Here is a 20381-nt window from a genome sequence, read left to right on the forward strand (position 1 = left end):
ACTCCATCACTCTCCTTCTTGGTAAAATAGCCCTTACACAGCCTGGAGGTGTGTTGGGTCATTGTCCTGTTGAAAAACAAATGATAGTCCCACTAAGCGCAAACCAGATGGGATAGTGTATCGCTGCAGAATGCTGTGGTAGCCATGCTGGTCAAGTGTGCCTTGAATTCTAAATAAATCACTAACAGTGTCATCAGCAAAGCACCATCACACCTCCTCCTCAATGCTTCACGGTGGGAACTACACTTGCGGAGATCATCCGTTCACCTACTCTGCATCTCACAAAGACGGCGGTTGGAACTAAAAATCTCAAATTTGGACTCAGACCAAAGGACAGATTTCCACCAGCCTAATGTCCATTACTTGTGTTTCTTGGCCCAAGCAAGTCTCTTCTTATTATTGGTGTCCTTTAGTAGTGGTTTCTTTGCAGCAATTCGACCATGAAGGCCTGGTTCACGCAGTCTCCTCTGAACATTCGATGTTGAGATGTGTCTGTTACTTGAACTCTGTGAAGCATTTATTTGGGCTGCAATTTCTGAGGCTGGTAACTCTAATGAACTTATCCTCTGCAGCAGAGGTAACTCTGGGTCTTCCTTTCCTGTGGCGGTCCTCATGAGAGCCAGTTTTATCATAGCGCTTGATGGTTTTTGCGACTGCACTTGAAGAAACTTTCAAAGTTCTTGAAATTTTCCGGATTGACTGTCTTAAAGTAATAATGGACTTTCATTTCTCTTTGCTTATTTGAACTGTTCTTGCCATAATATGGTCTTGGTCTTTTACCAAATAGGGCAATATTCTGTATACCACCCATACCTTGTCACAGCACAACTGATTGGCTCAAAAGCATTAAGGAAAGAAATTCCACAAATTAACTTTAAAAAAAGCATACCTGTTAATTGAAATGCATTCCAGGTGACTACATCATGAAGCTGGTTGAGAGAATGCCAAAGCTGTCATCAAGGCAAAGGGTGGCTACTTTGAAGAATCTCAAATATAAAATATCTTTTGATTTGTTTAACACTTTTTTGGTTACTACAAGATTCCATGTGTTATTTCATAGTGTTGATGTCTTCACTATTATTCTACAATGTAGAAAATAATAAAAATAAAGAAAACCCTGGAATGAGTAGGTGTGTCCAAACTTTTCACTGGTACTGTATATATACAGTGGGGAGAAGAAGTATTTGATACACTGCTGATTTTGCAGGTTTTCCTACTTACAAAGCATGTAGAGGTCTGTACTTTTTATCATAGGTACACTTCAACTGTGAGAGACGGAATCTAAAACAAAAATCCAGAAAATCACATTGTATGATTTTTAAGTAATTCATTTGCATTTTATTGCATGACATAAGTATTTGATCACCTACCAACCAGTAAGAATTCCAGCTCTCACAGACCTGTTAGTTTTTCTTTAAGAAGCCCTCCTGTTCTCCACTCATTACCTGTATTAACTGCACCTGTTTGAACTTGTTACCTGTATAAAAGACACCTGTCCACACACGCAATCAAACAGACTCCAACCTCTCCACAATGTCCAAGACCAGAGAGCTGTGTAAGGACATCAGGGATACAATTGTAGACCTGCACAAGGCTGGGATGGGCTACAGGACAATAGGCAAGCAGCTTGGTGAGAAGGCATTTTTGTGAGAAGGCATTTTTGTTCTATTATTCTACAAACTACTGACATTTCTCCCAAAATCCAAATAAAAATATTGTCATTTAGAGCATTTATTTGCAGAAAATGACAACTGGTAAAAATAACAAAAAAGATGCAGTTTTGTCAGACCTCAAATAATACAAAGAAAATAAGTTCATATTCATTTTTAAACAACACAATACTAATGTTTTAACTTAGGAAGAGTTCAGAAATCAATATTTGGTGGAATGACCCTGATTTTAAATAACAGCTTTCATGCGTCTTGGCATGCTCTCCACCAGTCTTTCACATTGATGTTTAGTGACTTTATTTATTTTTTATTTGTTTTATTTCACCTTTTTTTTAACCAGGTAGGCTAGTTGAGAACAAGTTCTCATTTACAACTGCGACCTGGCCAAGATAAAGCACAGCAGTTCAACACATACAACAACACAGAGTTATACATGGAATAAACAAACATACAGTCAATAATACAGTAGAAAAAAGAAAATTCTATATACAGTGAGTGCAAATGAGGTAAGATAAGGGAGGTAAGGCAATAAATAGGCCATGGTGGCAAAGTAATTACAATATAGCAATTAGATACTGGAATGGTAGATATGCAGAAGATGAATGTGCAAATAGAGATACTGGGGTGCAAAGGAGCAAGATAAATAAATACAGTATAGGGATGAGGTAGTTGGATGGGCTGTTTACAGATGGGCTATGTACAGGTGCAGTGATCTGTGAGCTGCTCTGACAGCTGGTGCTTAAAGCTAGTGAGGGAGATATGGGTCTCCAGCTTCAGTGATTTTTGCAGTTCGTTCCAGTCATTGGCAGCAGAGAACTGGAAGGAAAGGCGGCCAAAGGAGGAATTGGCTTTGGGGGTGACCAATGAGATATACCTGCTGGAGCGTGTGCTACGGGTGGGTGCTGCTATGGTGACCAGTGAGCTGAGATAAGGCGGGGCTTTACCTAAAAGAGACTTGTAGATTACCTGGAGCCAGTGGGTTTGGCAACGAGTATGAAGCGATGGCCAGCCAACGAGAGCGTACAGGTCGCAGTGGTGGGTGATATATAGGGCTTTGGTGACAAAACGGATGGCACTGTGATAGACTGCATCCAATTTGTTGAGTAGAGTGTTGGAGGCTATTTTATAGATGACATCGCCGAAGTCGAGGATCGGTAGGATGGTCAGTTTTACGAGGGTATGTTTGGCAGCATGAGTGAAGGATGCTTTATTGCGAAATAGGAAGCCGATTCTAGATTTAATTTTGGATTGGAGATGCTTAATGTGAGTCTGGAAGGAGAGTTTACAGTCTAGCCAGACACCTAGGTATTTGTAGTTGTCCACATATCCTAAGTCAGAACCGTCCAGAGTAGTGATGCTGGACGGGCGGGCGCGGGCAGTGATCGGTTGAAGAGCATGCATTTAGTTTTACATGCATTTAAGAGCAGTTGGAGGTCACGGAAGGAGAGTTGTATGGCATTGAAGCTCGTCTGGAGGTTAGTTAACAGTGTCCAAAGAAGGGCCAGAAGTATACAGAATGGTGTCATCTGCGTAGAGGTGGATCAGAGAATCACCAGCAGCGAGAGCGACATCATTGATGCACTCCTGGTGTGTCAAAATTCAAGCAGCTCGGCTTTGTTTGATGGCTTGTGACCATCCATCTTCCTCTTGATCACATTCCAGAGGTTTTCAATGGGGTTCAGGTCTGGAGAGTGGGCTGGCCATGACAGGGTCTTGAGCTGGTGGTCCTCCATCCACACTTTGATTAACCTGGCTGTGTGGCATGGAGCATTGTCCTGCTGGGAAAACCAATCCTCAGAGTTGGCGAACATTGTCAGAGCAGAAGGAAGCAAGTTTTCTTCCAGGACAACCTTGTAAGTGGCTTGATTCATGCATCCTTCACAAAGACAAATCTGCCCGATTCCAGCCTTGCTGAAGCACCCCAAGATCATCACCAATCCTCCACCAAATTTCACAGTGGGTGCGAGACACTGTGGGGTGTAGGCCTCTCCAGGTCTTGCACCCACTGAAATTCAGTGGAGAATCAGTTGCATTTTCTGCAAATAAATGCTCTAAATGACAATATTTTAATTTGGGAGAAATGTTGTCAGTAGTTTATAGATTAAAACAAAAATATTAATTTTACCCAAACAAATACCTATAAATAGTCAAATCAGAGAAACTGATCATTTTTGTCATGGGTGGTTATCTATACCTGTCAAAGATATTATTTCAAAAAGTACATTTCCACAAATCAGATGTTCATCATTCTAAATCAATAAACAAAAACAATCTTGATTTCACCTCTCTAGGTCAATCATGGGATGACTTGATGTCAGTAGGTGCCCATGTAAGATGCAAAGCAGTGTCATCTTAACACAAATCCACCTGTTGCTACATTATTTGTTACTGAATGAATGATGGCAAAAAGTTAATATGAAGAGTGAATGAAAGTAATAGGTTGAGGTGAACAATTTATCAGATGTCTTTATTTACTAAAGGAGCTCCTAAAATTTCAGTTGAGACATGAGAATAGATAACACTGATTTTGTCTGATGCATGAGAGACATTCCTGATAGTGAACATGATGTTGTTGGCTCTGAGCAAGATGATTTTACTAGTGGGGAAAAAATGAAAACCCCCGATTGTCTGAGAAGCGATTATTTCAATGCATAATGGACACATACGAATACAAAGCAGAGTCGTCCACATCCCCTTTCCATCCCTTTGAATACAGAGAAAACTGACACAGATGACTGTTTATATTTGCAATTATAACTGGGTCTTTAAAATGCATTATTTTCACAGTTTATTGCTAGCAGAAACAGTACTAAAAACCATACAATGACTTGTCAGAGAACAGTTATCCCAAGGTCAAAATGAGAATAGTCAGCAGTCAATCAAACATGACATTAGTTCAAATCAAATGATCTTAGCACTGATACTGCATATAACAAGTGTTGTGCTATTCAAACAATCCAGGCACAAACATGTACTTTCAGCAATGTTCTGATTCAGGACTTGCCTGACTTGAGGTTTGTTTGAATAGCATCCTAGGTTTGAGTACTAATGGTGATGTGAGGACAAGGTTAATAAATAACTAATAAAGTTGTAAGAAAATGTGACAATTGTCATTCTTTACCACATTGAAACCATTGTATTTCCCTGCTCTATAGTGAGTGAGAATAGGATTGTTCTGAATATGGGAAAGGGTGTGTGAAGTAGAACTCTACATTAAAATGTCCTTGTGATGCCGCGCAATGTGCTGGCTCTTTTCAGAGGGCCTACGGAAGCCTTTAGTGCAGTAGTCACAACGGTGGGGATAGTCCTTGGTGTGGATGGATATGACGTGCCGTTTGAAACCGGAAGCGTCAGAGGAGCTGTACTCACAGTACTGGCACTGGTACACTTTCCGTCCACTGTGGGTCTTCATGTGCTTCTTCAGTTCCAGCTGATGCCTGAAGCCCCGTCGACAGCGCTTACACTTGAATGGCAAGTCTTTGGTGTGGACGGACAGGATGTGGCGGCTGAGTATGAACGGGTCCGGCGTCTTGAAGTCACAGTGGCGGCACTGGTGCAGCCTGGCACCTTTGTGAGTCTCTGCATGTTTTTTGAGCTCCGAGGGCCGGTGGAAGCCCTTCTCACACACATCACACTTGTGAGGGAAGTCTTTGGTGTGCACAGAGATAATGTGGCGCTTCAGGTCACTGGAGTTGGTGCTCTTGTGCTCGCAGTGCGGACACTGGTGCGTCTTGTGGCCCTGGAAGATCTCCATGTGCCTCTGCAGCTCCCGCTCGTCAGGGAAGGCCTGGGGGCAGTGTCCACACTTGAAGGGCAGCTCAGCGCCGTGCTTACTCTTTATGTGGGTCTTCAGGTTGGACTGGTCGGCACAGCGGAACTCACAGTGCTGGCAGTGGTAAGGCTTCTCACCTGTGTGTGTCCTCATGTGTTTCTTGAGCTCTGAGGGATGGCGGAAACCCTTAGCACACTCCACACATACGTGGGCAAAGCTCTTGCTGTGCACGGCCAGCAGGTGGCGGTTGAGCAGACCCTGCTCGGCTGTCTCATAGTCACAATACTTACAGTGGTGCAGCTTGGGTTCCTGGTCACGCAGGATAAGCTTGTTGGAGCTGAGGGGGCTCTCCACACAGTAACGCCGCGTGAACTCAGTGAACTCTGGTACCCTGTCACTCTTCACTATGAGCTTGTGGCCCTCCAGGTGGTTATGGAAGTTGACCTTCTTGTTGGTGGTAAAGTCACAGTCTGTGCACTGGTACTTCTTCTTGAACATGTGGTCCGGGTGGTTCTTCATGTGGATCTTCAGGAAGCCTCGTGATCTGAACTTTTTCCCGCAGATGTGACAGGGGTACACAGTCAGAGGTTGGCCATCTGGACCAATGATCACAGCTGGGCAGAAGAGTGGAAGAAAAAAGACCAGGCAGTGTTAGGACTACAGCTAAAAGCTAAAATTATAAAATTGTATGGTTTAATGAACATAGAACCCCATACCTGTCTGACACTGACGTGTCTCTCCCTTCTTCTTTTTCTTGATATTCTGTTTGAGAGCTCTACTTGTACTCAGGCTGTCGCTGATCTTCAGGTAATGTGTACCTGTGTTGTTCTTGTTCTCCAGCCTGGAGTCCAGACTGTTACCTAGAGAAAATGATTTTGAGCCTATGTCATATACAACATCCACCAATTCAACACACTCAAAAATCATGATGTGAACAAAATCCAAATGTAAGGCTAAATGTAGAATTCTATCTTACAGCATACTGAATGTATGTCTATGAATGAAAGGAGTCAGCTTTACCATAAGCTGCAGCCCAGGCTATGGTGCCAAAGTTCTTATTGTGGCTGGAGTCTTCCAGTGAGTCCTGAATGGCAGGGGCATCCTCCTCTCCCACTATCACCTCCATGTACACCTCATTTGCCATCTCAGCACAGTCTGCTCAGAGACAAGCAAAACGTAGTCACTATATTTAATACTATAACCACTTATTGGGACAAAAAGAATAAGACAGACATATGATCTGATGTGTATAAGGGATTGGAGGAAGTGCTGGTAATTCAGGGGACTCACTGATCTCTGAATCCTCCTGGGAAGGGTCTTTCACTGCCATGTAGACCATCTTCTCTCGAGACAGCTTGCCAATGCCCCCAGTCTCCAGCACTGCGTGACCGTTGTGGAAGTCACTCTCAGCTACAATCTCTGTGCCACCTGCACTCACAGTAAACGTCTGAAGTCAGGAAAACTAAACAGAGGTGTGCCTTTCAAATAAGTCGTAACTTTCAGAAAGCCAAATAATAGCAGTCCTCGCCTATGTCAACATCATCATCAGCCTCTGCCTTGAAGATGTAGACTTTGATGCACTCAGAGTCGTAGTCGCCCTCTTTGGAGCCATCCTCCTCAGGCATCACCTCAGAACCCATCTTCAGGGGCGTGTCCTCCATGTCCAACTTCTCCTCAACATCATCCACTGCACAAACAGCACAATTATGTTCACTCCCCTACGTATTTATTTAGACAGTGAAGCTAAAACTTTTAATTTGGCTCTATAATCTAGCATTTTGGATTTGAGATCAAATGTTTCATATGAGGCGACAGTACAGAATGTCACCTTTTATTTGAAGGTATTTTCACACATATCTGTTTTACCGTTTACAAATGAATGCACTTTATGTATCTAGTCACCCCATTTGAAGGTGTCTTAAGTATTTGGGCAAATTCACATATCGTGTATTCAAGTTAGTCTTAAGTTTAGTACTTGGTCCCATATTCCTAGCACACAATGAGTACATCAAGCTTGTTGGATGCATTTGCAGTTTGTTTTGGTTGTGTTTCAGATTATGTTGTGCCCAATAGAAATTCATGGTAAATAATGCAAACTGCAAATGCATCCAACAAGTTTGTAGAGTCACAAGCTTGATGTAGTCATTGCGTGCTAGGAATATGGGACCACTAAACTTTAGACTAAATTTAATACACTATAAGTGAATTTGCCCAAATACTTAGCACACCTTCAAATGGACTAGATACCTAAAGTGCTTTCATTTGTAAACGGTAAAACAGATACCTTCAAATAAAAGGTGACATTCTGTTCTTTCGCATCATAAAACATTTGATCTCAAATCCAAAATGCTGGAGTATAGAGCTAAATTAACCGTTTAAGCTTCACTGTCCAAATAAATATGTAGGGTGTGTACATTCTCTGACTCATCCTATTAGAGGCAATTATTCTGTGAGTGTTGGAGCAAATCAAATCAAATTGTATTTGTCACATGCGCCGAATACAACAGGTGTAGTAGACCTTACCATGAAATGCTAGTAGTTCTAAGAACAGAAGATGTATGCGACTTACAGGAGATCACCAGGTAGTCCTCAGAGACAATCCCCCCATCCTCATCGTCCTGCTCCTCGATGGTGACTGCAGAGTCTTCCATCTCCTCCACATATGTCTCTGAGTTGCAGTTAGAGACCATGATCTCCTCCGTGACCATCTCAAACACCCGGTCAGGAACACTGTCAGATTCCTCTATGAGCTCTGCTGTCAGCACATGTTGATGGTGGTCTGAGTCCAGCACCTCATCGATGGCCACCTCAGCCCCCAGGACCGACTCAGTCATGATCATGCCGTCAGGGTCATCACTGCAGCAGATGTCTGGCCCCTCTACAACCTCTGAGCCCAGGTCATGCTCAAATGTGATGCCCTCCTCATCAGTCACCACATCTGACACCAGCACCGCCTCTGGCACAGACACCACAATGTGGTCACCATCGATGTGCGCCATGCCACCCATACCTGCCACTGGGGAAGTCAGGAGGAACTGTTAGACTCATCTTATCAGTTCGAACATACACAGGCACAGTCAAATAAACAAAAGGCCATGGAGTATTGATAAAGATGACATACCAAAATCCTGCATTATCATTGTGTGTTGCATCTTTGAGTTCTGCATCTGAAAGTTCAGGACCCCTCCACCACGGTCCATTCTATTTGTATCCTGTCTGCTACAAACACAAAAGAGGAGAGGATTAAGTTGATCTCATTTTATCTGATCAATCAGGACCTCTGTCAATGCACAAATCAATACAAATGTGTCAACACATTTGATTCAATTAAATAATCAACAGACTGATCTTCATCAATGCTGTAATCAATGCTGAATAAACATTGACATAAAATTACTAAATGTTAAGATTAAGATTAAAAACACATTGCATTTCAGCATTCACATTTGATGCTGAGCTCTCAAACCATCAGTGAAGTGTTATGCTTTTTTGTTGTTGTCATCAGCAAGGGAGAAGACACTTGAAATAGAGAAAAGGAAAACACATAGCCGATAAATCAGTTTCCATTACATTATCTATCCTGAAAAATTATTGTTTTTGTGGAAATAAAGCAGACAGCTATAATGCTTGATTACTTTTTATAAGATTGGATGGGCCTTTATAATATCTTATATTATAAGGAGAAAGGGTCAACTATCCGATAAATGCAGAAGTAATGTGGTTGATGATGCATTGCTAAATTTAATGGGAAGCAAAAATCTACAAAATCATGTTTATATTCATACATTCTTACAGGTGATGCACAACATTTGGATAGGTTGAGGTGTGATATTACTGGCGTTCACGTGAAGAAAAAAAAACATGCTTCCAGGACTCATTTGATAACGTACCAGAATTTGAACTTTGTTGTGGGTGACAGTAATGAATCAATGCCACTTTGTAACCACTGTAGTTACAGTGCTTTGACACAGTCTTGCAGTAGCCCACTGACTAGGTTGTGACTACATGGAGTACAGCTACGAACGGAAGTTAACATTTCGAAGCAGGTTAGGAGAACATTTTAGCTAACCCTTGTAATGGGAATTTTAATGTTTGTGCTTTTCTGATAATATCTGTGGTCTATTCATGTGTTGTTCTAATAACCAATTTCTGTGTTCATACAAGTGACTGATTTAACAAATCCTCACTTATCAGTATCTGCAATTTGGCAGTACACCCAGACATTGTTTTGAGAAAGAGATCTCAGTTTCCAGGTCTCAGCTTAGAGAGAAGAAGCCTAGTGAGGTAATGGTCTGTCACATGTTATGAACCAGTATTGGTCGGTCACATGAATGAAATGGTAATGATGCAAATCATGCAAATATAACTTGTCTGTGTATAACTGTATATAAGACAACTGCTGGGGCTGCCCAGGGAGAGCTTCTGACAGACATTCACTATGGTGCATTAAGTTTGTTGGAACCTGTCCAGCACGCTGACAAATAAACAACGATTAATTTAAGATTGACTTCAAGTGTCCCTGTGTAAGTATTTCCACACCACCCTAACTATTTTTCTTAACCTTAACCTAATTCTCCTAACCTCTATGTTCATTTTCATAACCTGCTGAGTAAGTTAATTTTGACTAGGTGTTATATAGTTACAACTGGAAGTGACTTTTTCGTAGCAGGTTAGGAGAACTTACGCAGCAGGTTAGTATAATTAACGTGTCAGGTTAGGAGAATAAGGTTTATGTTAGGAAAAGGGTTAGCTACAATGCTCTCCTAACCTGCTAGGAAAAGTCCCTTCCGGTTGTAGCTGTACTGCATCTAGTCACAGCCGCGTAAATTATCCTACCTGGGTGGAATACCGTTATAACCGAAAGTGACTTTTTCGTAGCAGGTTAGGATAATGATGTTAAGGTTAGGAAAGGGTTAGCTAAAATGTTCTCCTAGCCTGCCACGAAAAGTCACTTCCGGTCGTAGCTGTACTCCGTCTAGTTACAACCCACTGACAGGCAGCAGAGAGAGCGCCCAGACGCAATAAATATGGCCGCTTCTGTTTACATTGTGGGCACATAACCCCGCCAACAATGACGTATAGCTCGAGCGCGCAGGTGAATGTAGCAAAAATAATGAATACGCATGAATAATATGCTAAATGATATTTAAGCATATATCGAATCTATGATTTTTTTCAGGACTCCAACAAGTGTGCAATACTGACGCTCTGCAAATGTTTTTCTGTTCTGTGCTAAATTAACGAGCTAACTAGTTAGCAATAGCATTCCCAGCAATTGTCTACAATATTATTTGTAAAATAAACGCAGTAAACCCACAACTGTGTATATACTTTAGAAAGTGTGCACTGAAAGAAAACACAAATGAACATCGGCTTGCAAAAGTCACGATATATTTCCGAGCTAGCTATGCCGATAATTAGCTTGGCTAGCTAGCCACCATTGTTGCTTTTTTCGACTGGGGTGGAGGCCCGTAGGCCTTCGTGACAAGGCCCCGTTGTCATATTGCATTAAACATAATACATACTTACCAAACCAAGTCACTGGTGTCTTTTTTAAATGACACTTCTCGGGTTCGAACAGTCTTTCCGCAGTCTTCTTATTAAATTAGGTTATATTTCTCATGGTGCAAATGAGAGGCCTGTACAACATTCTAGATCCTTAAGGCTGTTTTTCGGGCCTGGACCAATCACGTAGCTCCCTGATAGCTCGGAAGGGTGGGGGCGGTGGGGGAGTAGACTGCGCTCAGTCTTCAATATTTTATTCCAAAACTGCTGGTCCCTGTCTCTACAACTAGACATACGTCATGTAACTATTGTAAAGTTTAGAAATCTTAAACATGTCTGTATGTACTAACTAATAGGTGGAAGTGCAGTGTATACCACAACTGCTCACTTACTTGGCAACAAATTGGCACAGAATAAAGTAGGTGTAAAACAGTAACTTGTGTGCTCTTTTCAAATAATGCACAATAGATATAGTAAAATAGATAGAAATAATACAAGTGAAATGGAGAAGAAAAAAAGGAGATAGAAATAATACAAGTGAAATGGAGAGAGGAAAAAATTAAACACGAGAATGCAGTTATATACAGGTTTTATATACAGGTCAGTGCAGTACCATTATTTCAATGTGCAGGGGTACTGGAGTGATTGAGGAAGACATTTACATGTAAACCAGTGTAAAAGTAGTATGCAGAAAAGGATGGTGTTTTATGACCGAGGCCTGTGTGATACTTTATGTTAATAATTATATACTGTATCAGTTCTAAGTATGTGTATTTGTGTGTCAAATCAAAACATTTGAATCAAATTAAGATTGATTTGTTGGAGGTCGTTTGGAATTTAGCATTGTGCAGCACATTGCATTTATAACTGAGAAAGGAGGGATGTGTCCAGTTCCAGTGGAAGGGATTGTGAAGCCATACTAAATAAATCAGTACTGTATGATCGGCAGAAGAAAATTACAACTCAATTGAAATGCACAGAAATCAAACCTACTGTTTAATGTACTTTAATACATTAAGTGAAATTATTTTGAGTGAGAGTTTGTTACAGATTACTAAGGGATGTTGAGTACACCGTTTTGCCTACGTGCATTGGCAGGCTGCCCCATTCTGTCCCAAGCCAGGGTAGTGGATCTCTCAGGGGAGGCATAGACACGACCATGACTTGACAGGTACTCTCCAACTGAGAGGTCCTTACTGGGACAGGGGTTCCTCAAACCAGCGGGGCTAAGGGACTGGGGTCTCTGCAGCCCTCTGATGGAAGAGGCCTGAAATAATTCTCTCAGGGACTGGCTTACTGCTCCAGTCGCAGGGTCACTTGAGCTCAAGGTTTTGGCAGGGACAAATGAAGATCGGCCACCACTCCCAAGCTTGACTGAAGACGCACCTACTGTAGGAGGTAATCATAAGTTTGGAAATATTATGGCCTAAACATGTGTATGAAATAAAAGCAAGTACAAAATTCAATTCCTATGGATTTATATACGCTTGCTGAAATGCAATCAAATTTTATTGGTGGTGTACACATATTTTGCAGACGTTATCGCAGGTGCAGTGAAATGCTTCAGTTTCTAGCTCCAACAGTGCAGTAATACCTAACAATATCCCAAAAATATCAGAATAAAAAATGTCATAGTCCAAAATATAAATATATATGTACATGATGGTGTGTATAGACATTATGGTTTGGTATATGCTCTCCCTAATAAAATACTAACCCACCAGGTGGAGACCTGGTAGAACCTGTGATAAGGGTCAAGCGGGAGGTGGGGTGGTTTGTGGCCGTTAGCCTCCAGGATGCGGCTGTTCCTGACTGCCTGTAGGGAGTGGAGGCTGGTGCGAGGAGATGGTAAATCCACGTTGGGCATGTAGCTTTTCAGCTCTTCTACAACAACAACCTACATCTGGGTCAACTCCCATTTCACATATACAATCGGTCAAACACACATAGCAGATCATGTTAAACTGGTAGTGTCGATTTGTTTTTGTTTTCAAGTAAAAGTCAATATGTGAATTTGTGTGTCAAATTGGATTTTCTATTCAGGTGCTCTTTTTACCTATGCTCTTTGCGAGTTTAAGCAGCTTAGATTGAGTGGTGGCCTCGGCAGCTGGCTGCTGTGACCAGGCTGGGCTATGGATCTGGATGACTGGCCCAATGGAGAGAGCCGGTAGTGGGGCAGCTGGCTGGGAAGAGGTGTGTATGCGACTGTGTCCTCCAGACTATACTTGTCGAACTCCAGATCACTGTAGCCATAATTACAAGGTGACAGCATGGCTGTACCAACACTCCTGAATGGTGTGGCAGCAGCAGGGATGGAGGAATAGTCCTGTCTTAAACCTTGGGAGAAGGAAAACACTGTCAAACACCCTCTTCACAAGTAAAGTAATTATGCATAGTATGTGGGTCATTCTTGGGCTCAGGTAATATTTCAGTCCCTCTGACTTTTTATATTACAAGAATTGGGTCACCAAAATCATATGTTAAAAGATGTTGTATATACATTGAAATGTCCAATATAATGAATTGAAATAAATATAGCATTAATTTAAACTTTATTATTAAAAAATCTTATTTTTTAACTGACACTGAGAATTGTGTCATGTCACCCAGGTGTTTCACTTAAATTTCACTTGGGAAATTTATATTAAAATGTGCACATAATTAATAACTTTTGCCATTAATGCAAACATATAGTTGTGTTCTTTTGTTGAGAAAGTATTTTTATCAAATAAATTCCTGATTATTGATTAAAATCACACAATTTAGCTCTGTCCCTCAGTCTACACTCAACCCCGTAATGCCAACCAAACTCTGCCAATAAAAATGGTCAGTCCACCCTCATCATTAACAGGAAGTGACATCTTCAACAACTTTCAACTGTATGGTACAGAAACAGGCAAGTAATCACATTCTTTTATATCTGTACTTTGTTGTTTTTTAAAGTCTTTTGGGGATCGTTGGGTTGACTAACTCAACCCCGTTACATGGAAGAAAGATGGAAAACTAGTACTTATCAAAATTATACTTTAACCCATAAAAATATACAATCTATTCATTTCATGCACAAGATGTGGTCTCCTGTCCCTTCACCACATGAGGAGCAGAGGCCATTTTGAGCCAAAAATCTCAACCCCCGTCACACTCAACCCCGCCACATTTCATTGTAACGGGGTTGTAAACCTGTGACAGAGTTGAGTTATTTACTTTATTTATGAATATTGCATCTAAACAAATTAATTATTCAATATATTATACATTGTTCATATTCACTTATGAAACATGCTGTAATGTGTTCCATGTGAACAAAAAATATATTTTAAGGCAGGTGTTAGGAGAGTGTTAGTTGTTCCTTTAAGTCACTCTAGATCCTAAATTACTCAAGGATTATAGTGTATACATGTATATATTCTAAGAAGACAAAGGTAGTGTCGAGCACGTCAAAATGCTGACCCAGAAAAAAGGGAACAATACCTTGAGAGAGAGAGAGCGTCAGAGATGGCAACTTCCTGCTTTTCACAACAGAATTACACAAACGTGGATTCAAAGCTGGTACATGGAACTTTTTGGAGTCAAGCCATAGAAAAGGGTCTCCTGATGGTGTGGGAGGAACGTTGAAGTGAACGGTGGACAGGTTGGTGGCTAAAGGCCGTGATATCAGTGATGCACAGGAGCTTTTACAAAGCCCTCCGTGAGACAAACACGTCAGTGAAGCTGTTCTTTATGAAGAGTGCTGATGTTGAACGTGCGATGGAGATGATGCCAAGCCCGATAAAAGCAGTGCCCTCCACCATGAGAGTACTCCAGGTCATCACCCTTGCTCCTGATGAGCTGATGTTTCGTGATGTCAGCTGCCTTTGTTCAACAAAGGACCTGAACTTTACATGCTTTAACTCACAGCACTTCAGTTCCAGGCAGAAGGTCCTGGCTGCTCCAGAACAGCCAGCCAATGAGGAAAATCCACAACCCATGGACGAAATCCAGGTCTTCTTGGGCAGTGGTGTGTAGTGGAATATGATGATGACCTTTATCCAGGCATCATCCTCGGCACGGATGAAATGAGTATACAAGTGAAATGTATGCATCGTGTAGGACCAAACAGATTTGTATGGCCTTGAGACGACATCCACTGGTATCAGTTTGATGAAGTCCTTGAAATGATTCCACCCTCATAGCGTGTGACATCCCGCCACGTAGAGGTTGAGAGAGATGTGTGGGATACTCTCAGGAAGAAAACCATGAATGAATGAATATGGTGCTCCTGAGAAGGATAGTCATGCTGACACTAGTGCTGTAGTTACAGCTGTTCTAGCATTCTAGAACAGCCTGGGGAGGCAGGTAGCCTAGTGGTTAGAGTGTTGGGCAAGTAACCGAAAGGTTGCTAGATCGAATTCCCGAGCTGACAAGGTATAAATCTGTTGTTCTGCCCCTGAACAAGGCAGTTAACCCCTAGGCCGTCATTGTAAAAAATAATTTGTTCTTAATTGACTTGGCTAGTTAAACAAAGGTAAAAATTCTAAATGCCCTTGGAAAATGTTCCTACAGTTTGATGATGAAACCTGTTGAATGTCATTAATTACCCTAATGCCTGATGTGTTTTTATTTGTTTCGATATTTACTGCAGTTTGGTTAATAAAACCCAGATTATTCTAAATATATCTAATGTCCTTATTACATGGTTGCATACAATGAAATGCAATGTCTTGGGGTAAATCTTGGAGGGATTTTGATAGTAAACTAAACTAGTTTATATGGAAACCGATATGTCTCTTTAACCCCGTTACAGTATTCAACCCTGTCACCCTAGTCTCAACCCTGTCACATGACAATATTTGTTAAATAAAATGGCAAAGATGAATAAATATGAATTTAATGTTTTCTGAGCTCAGTCTGAAATGTTAAGGACAATCCCAAGAAGATTAGATTTATGTTAAAATTCTGAATTGAAAGCATTTTTAAATTTTAAATTATGATCCCACTGACACATAATGTGTCTATTTCATGGTTTAATATAACAAAATTCTGAGATTTGACATATATTTTATATTTATAATAATTCAATTGGTTTGGGGGACACAACTATCTTTTATAATCATATTCAGACAACTTCCAGATTGAAGATAAACAGTGTCCATGTCAGACAAAAATGTACAATAATAAAAGAGCCTTAATGCCTGAGGTGGGAAAATATTTTTTCTTTAAGGTTTAGTATGTACTTAATGTTGTGGGGTGTTCAGAAAATGCACTTATTCTAGTAAAAAATGTATATTTGTAAAAAATATTACCGCAGCCCAAGAATGACCTATGTATGAATCAAAACTAGAGGGTTTCCACACTCACTCTTCTCCTGCATGCGAGCCATGACCTGGATGTCAGTGAGGTCCTGCAGCCTGTAGCCCATGGTGATGGAGTCATCTGAGACACTTGGCTCATTCTCATCCATGCAGGGTGGTAAACTAGCATCATTGTTATCTGAAATACCAAAGCAATAGAGACACTGAGTAAATACAACCAGGACAATCTGGAATTGTAGTCGGTGGGAGTTACACTGCATTCGGAAAGTATTCAGACTTCTTGACTTTTTCCACATTTTGTTACGTTACAGCCATACTCTTAAATGGATTAAATTGTTGTTTTTTCCCCTCATCAATCTACACACAATACCCCCCCAAAAAACTGAAATACCACATTTACATAAGTATTCAGAGCCTTTACTCAGTACTTTGTTGAAGCACCTTTGGCAGTGATTACAGCCTCAAGTCTTCTTGGGTATGACGCTACAAGCTTGGCACACTGTGTATTTGGGGAGTTTCTCCCATTCTTCTTTGCAGATCCTCTCAAGCTCCGTCAGGTTGGATGGGGAGCGTCGCTGCACAGCTATTTTTTAGGTCTCTCCAGAGATGTTAGATCGGGCTCAAGTCCGGGCTCTGGCTGGGCCACTCAAGGACATTCAGAGACTTGTCCCAAAGCCACTCCTGCATTGTCTTGGCTGTGTACTGAGGGTCGGGGTCCTGTTGGAAGGTGAACCGTTGCCCCAGTCTGAGGGCCTGAGCGCTCTGGAGCAGGTTTTCATAAAGGATCTCTCTGTACTTTGCTCTGTTCATCTTTCCCTCGATCCTGACTAGTCTCCCAGTCTCTGCCATTGAAAAACATCCCACAACATGATGCTGCCACCACCATTCTTCACCGTAGGGATGGTGCCAGGTTTCCTCCAGACGTGACTCTTGGCATTCAGGGCAAAGAGTTCAATCTTGGTTTCATCAGACCAGAGAATCTTGTTTCTTATGGTCTGAGAGTCCTTTAGGTGCCTTTTGGCAAACTCCAAAGGGCTGTCATGTGCCTTTTACTGAGGAATGGCTTCCGTCTGGCCACTCTACCATAAAGGCCTAATTGGTGGAGTGCTGCAGAGATGGTTGTCCTTCTTGAAGGTTCTCCCATCTCCACAGAGGAACTCTGGAGCTCTGTCAGAGTGACCATCGGGTTCTTGGTCACCTCCCTGACCAAGGCCCTTCACCCCCGATTGTTCAGTTTGGCTGGGCGGCCAGCTCTAGGAAGAGTCTTGGTGGTTCCAAACTTCTTCCATTTAAGAATGATAGAGGTCCCTGTGTTCTTTGGGACCTTCAATGCTGCAGACATTTTTTGGAACCCTTCCACAGATCTGTGCCTCGAGTCAATCCTGTCTCAGAGCTCTACGGACAATTCCTTCGACTTCATGACTTGATTTTTGCTCTGACATGCACTGTCAACTGTGGGACCTTATATAGATAGTTGTGTGCCTTTCCAAATCGTGTCCAATCAATTGAATTTACCACAGGTGGTCTCAAGTTGTAGAAACATCTCAAGGATGATCAATGGAAACAGGATGCACTTGAGCTCAATTTCTAGTCTTATAGCAAAGGGTCTGAATACTTATGTAAATAAGGTATTTCTGTTGTTAATACATTTGCAAAAATGTCTAAAAACCTGTTTTCGCTATTGTGTGTATTGTGTGTAGATTGATGAGGAATTTCTTTCTTTAATCCATTTTAGACTAAGGCTGTAACGTAACAAAATGTGGAAAAAGTCAAGGGGTCTGAATACTTTCCGAATGTACTGTATATCACTACATGTACAAGCACCCTTCGTAGAGAACAGTTTTACGAATTGGGAATTATTTTCTACAGATCGTACCCTACATGAGCTGTTAGGTTTATTGGTTTGTTGACTTCTGTTAGTTGATCTGTGGTACAGAGTGGAAGGTGAGCCCATGCAAAGATAGCCAGTGTCAGGAAAGGCTACAGGATGTCTGTGGAAGGGACTGCGAAAGATACTCCTCCATCTTGTCTCTAAGGGAAAGAAGAGGGACATTTAATTAATAGAAGTTACCTGTTCAGGATGATAAAGCATAGACACGACCAAGTGGCCAATTTTAGTCTGTGTCAATTTGAGTGAGAGATTGTAATATACTGTGCAGTACTTACTTTGGTCCAGGATATCAATTAGTGTGTGACATGCCACCTGTTTCAGGGCTGGGGTTGTCCAGAACCCGTCTGCACCACTTTATAGGTGACCTATCGCTTCTTTCAGCAGATGCCTGTTTCTTGGGTGACTCATATAACCTAAGAACGAATGAGATAGTATGTTATTGGATTCTGATTAAAGATGCAGTCCAGGATCTTAAACACAATAAATTTGTTACATATTGTACGAATTGGATTCATAACATATCATATGAATTGGATGAGGTAGTACACAATTGGATGACGTAGTACACAAATAACAGGGACTGCTTTGGCTCGTGAGCACCACTTTCAAAACTACTGGCTGAAATTATACAAAAGTTCTGGAGCATCATTTTAAGCACTCTGAATTAAAACTAAGCAATTGAGGTATTAAAAAAGCAGGTTGTTTGAAAAGGGATACATGGACAAAAATGTTGCTGCAATGATTTAGAATAGTCTTATTATTGACAGTATACACAGTTCAGTTTTTATTAAAAAGTGCAGGTACCTACCAGCTCTCTTCATTCTCCAGCTCACAGCCCTCCTCTAGGTCCAGGAGGTCCACCAGGTCGAGAGCAGACTGCTCTGCTCCCTTCTCTGTGTCCCTGTCTACCAGCTCCTCTGACCCCATGCATCCCTGCCAGTGTGTCTCCTCCAACATGTCACTGTGGGGCAAGTGTGCATAACAGCCATCATATATGTGTGCATCCTGCCCCACTAGTTTCTCTCTGGGGCTTTCAAGAGGAGATGGAGATATACCATCTCCACCGCTAACCTCCGCTGGTTCAGGGTCCAGCAAATCACATACATTTTGACGTTCCTCCAGCGAAGAGGGACAGCTGATGAGCCCACCAGAGAGAGCCTGGTTGTTGGTGTTGATATTTCTTTGCCTCTTGCTTAGAGCTTAATTTTCAATTTCCATTCTCCGCACTAATTCATGTATCTTGCGCACTTCTCCCAGTTCCAGTGCAGTAATGTCCTGCTCCATCCCTGTGTCCGGCCTCAACCTTTCTCCAATTCTTCAGCGTTCTTTACTTTTCACTGATTGAACAGCACTACTTGACCAGATGACCACACTGAAAAATAAAAAGCTCCATCTGAAATATACACTGAATTCAGAAACCAAATGTAAAATGGATCTAAAAGTGACATCAAGTAAACCCAATATTATCAACGTCCAAAACAACTCTCGAAATGTAGAGCCACTGTATACATCCACTACACTCTTGTGTACTGACACAGACTTGCAGCAGGAGAGACTCAACAGCGCGCTTGGATGGCTTTAAAGCTCAGTGCCAGGTTCTAATGTGGATTAAAGAGTCTGACAAGCTGCCTCTGAAGAAAACCAAAGAAAATCTGAGGAGCCGACTTGGTGACACCTGCAGTCATAAGTAATGAGTAATGACTTGCTAGCCATCATAGGTCAGGTCACACACAGTCACTCATCATACTCGACCTCGGCCATGAACCCTTACTGTTCTGGCCTGGCAAATCAGATGGTCGTGACCGCTAATAAAACCAATACATCTAGACATTTTTAAATGACCAAGTTAAGGATATGAAGGGGTTTTAACCATCTAGATTTATTAATATAGCTTTCTTATCTACATCTCAACAACATACCCTAACACTGATATTACTAGTTAGCTAAGTTAACAATAGCTAGCGTTCTGACTTAACCGGGAATTTAGCTATATATATATAAAAATACACTCAGCAAAAAAAGAAACGTCCTCTCACTGTCAAATGCATTTATTTTCAGCAAACTTAACATGTGTAAATATGTCTATGAACATAACAAGATTCAACAACTGAGACATAAACTGAACAAGTTCCACAGACATGTGACTAACAGAAATTGAATGTGTCCCTGAACAAAGGGGGGGGGGGGGGGGGGGGTCAAAATCAAAAGTAACAGTCAGTATCTGGTGTGGTCACCAGCTGCATTAAGTACTG

The 20381-nt window shown here is 41.5% G+C and overlaps 1 protein-coding gene and 1 long non-coding RNA gene across 4 annotated transcripts; both read right to left on the bottom strand.

Moving 5' to 3' along the window:
* Window positions 1-4110: 4110 nt before the first annotated feature.
* On the bottom strand, window positions 4111-11135 carry LOC120045134 (zinc finger protein 711-like). Of its 3 annotated transcripts, none has more exons than XM_038990040.1 (8): window positions 10972-11135; window positions 8564-8658; window positions 8012-8458; window positions 6971-7129; window positions 6733-6870; window positions 6463-6597; window positions 6159-6302; window positions 4111-6056 (listed from the first exon to the last, which is right to left on the bottom strand). In XM_038990040.1, exons 2-8 carry the CDS (start codon window positions 8640-8642, stop codon window positions 4879-4881), a joined length of 2280 nt encoding a protein of 759 aa, XP_038845968.1. In that variant the 5' UTR covers window positions 8643-8658; window positions 10972-11135; the 3' UTR covers window positions 4111-4878. The 3 variants fall into 3 exon arrangements, with proteins under 3 accessions (XP_038845968.1, XP_038845967.1, XP_038845969.1); XM_038990039.1 differs by having other exon boundaries at window positions 8564-8661; XM_038990041.1 differs by lacking the exon at window positions 6971-7129 and having other exon boundaries at window positions 8564-8661.
* A 424-nt stretch (window positions 11136-11559) lies between these two features.
* Window positions 11560-20111, bottom strand: LOC120045135. Its single transcript, XR_005476631.1, has 5 exons — window positions 18938-20111; window positions 18405-18542; window positions 18115-18269; window positions 16285-16416; window positions 11560-13284 (listed from the first exon to the last, which is right to left on the bottom strand). It is a non-coding gene; the product is annotated as an uncharacterized LOC120045135 (long non-coding RNA).
* Window positions 20112-20381: the final 270 nt, after the last annotated feature.

Source organism: Salvelinus namaycush, chromosome 3, assembly GCF_016432855.1.
Source record: "Salvelinus namaycush isolate Seneca chromosome 3, SaNama_1.0, whole genome shotgun sequence".
Lineage (NCBI taxonomy): Eukaryota > Metazoa > Chordata > Actinopteri > Salmoniformes > Salmonidae > Salvelinus > Salvelinus namaycush.

Excerpts from the sequence above, each read along its gene's own strand:
- LOC120045134 (XM_038990040.1), bottom strand. The coding sequence starts at position 8,642 with ATGGACCGTGGTGGAGGGGTCCTGAACTTTCAGATGCAGAACTCAAAG. Across the intron at positions 8,459-8,563 it reads AATGATAATGCAGGATTTTG|TGGCAGGTATGGGTGGCATG; the intron begins GTATGTCATCTT and ends TGACTTCCCCAG. Across the intron at positions 6,057-6,158 it reads GACACGTCAGTGTCAGACAG|CTGTGATCATTGGTCCAGAT; the intron begins GTATGGGGTTCT and ends TCTTCTGCCCAG.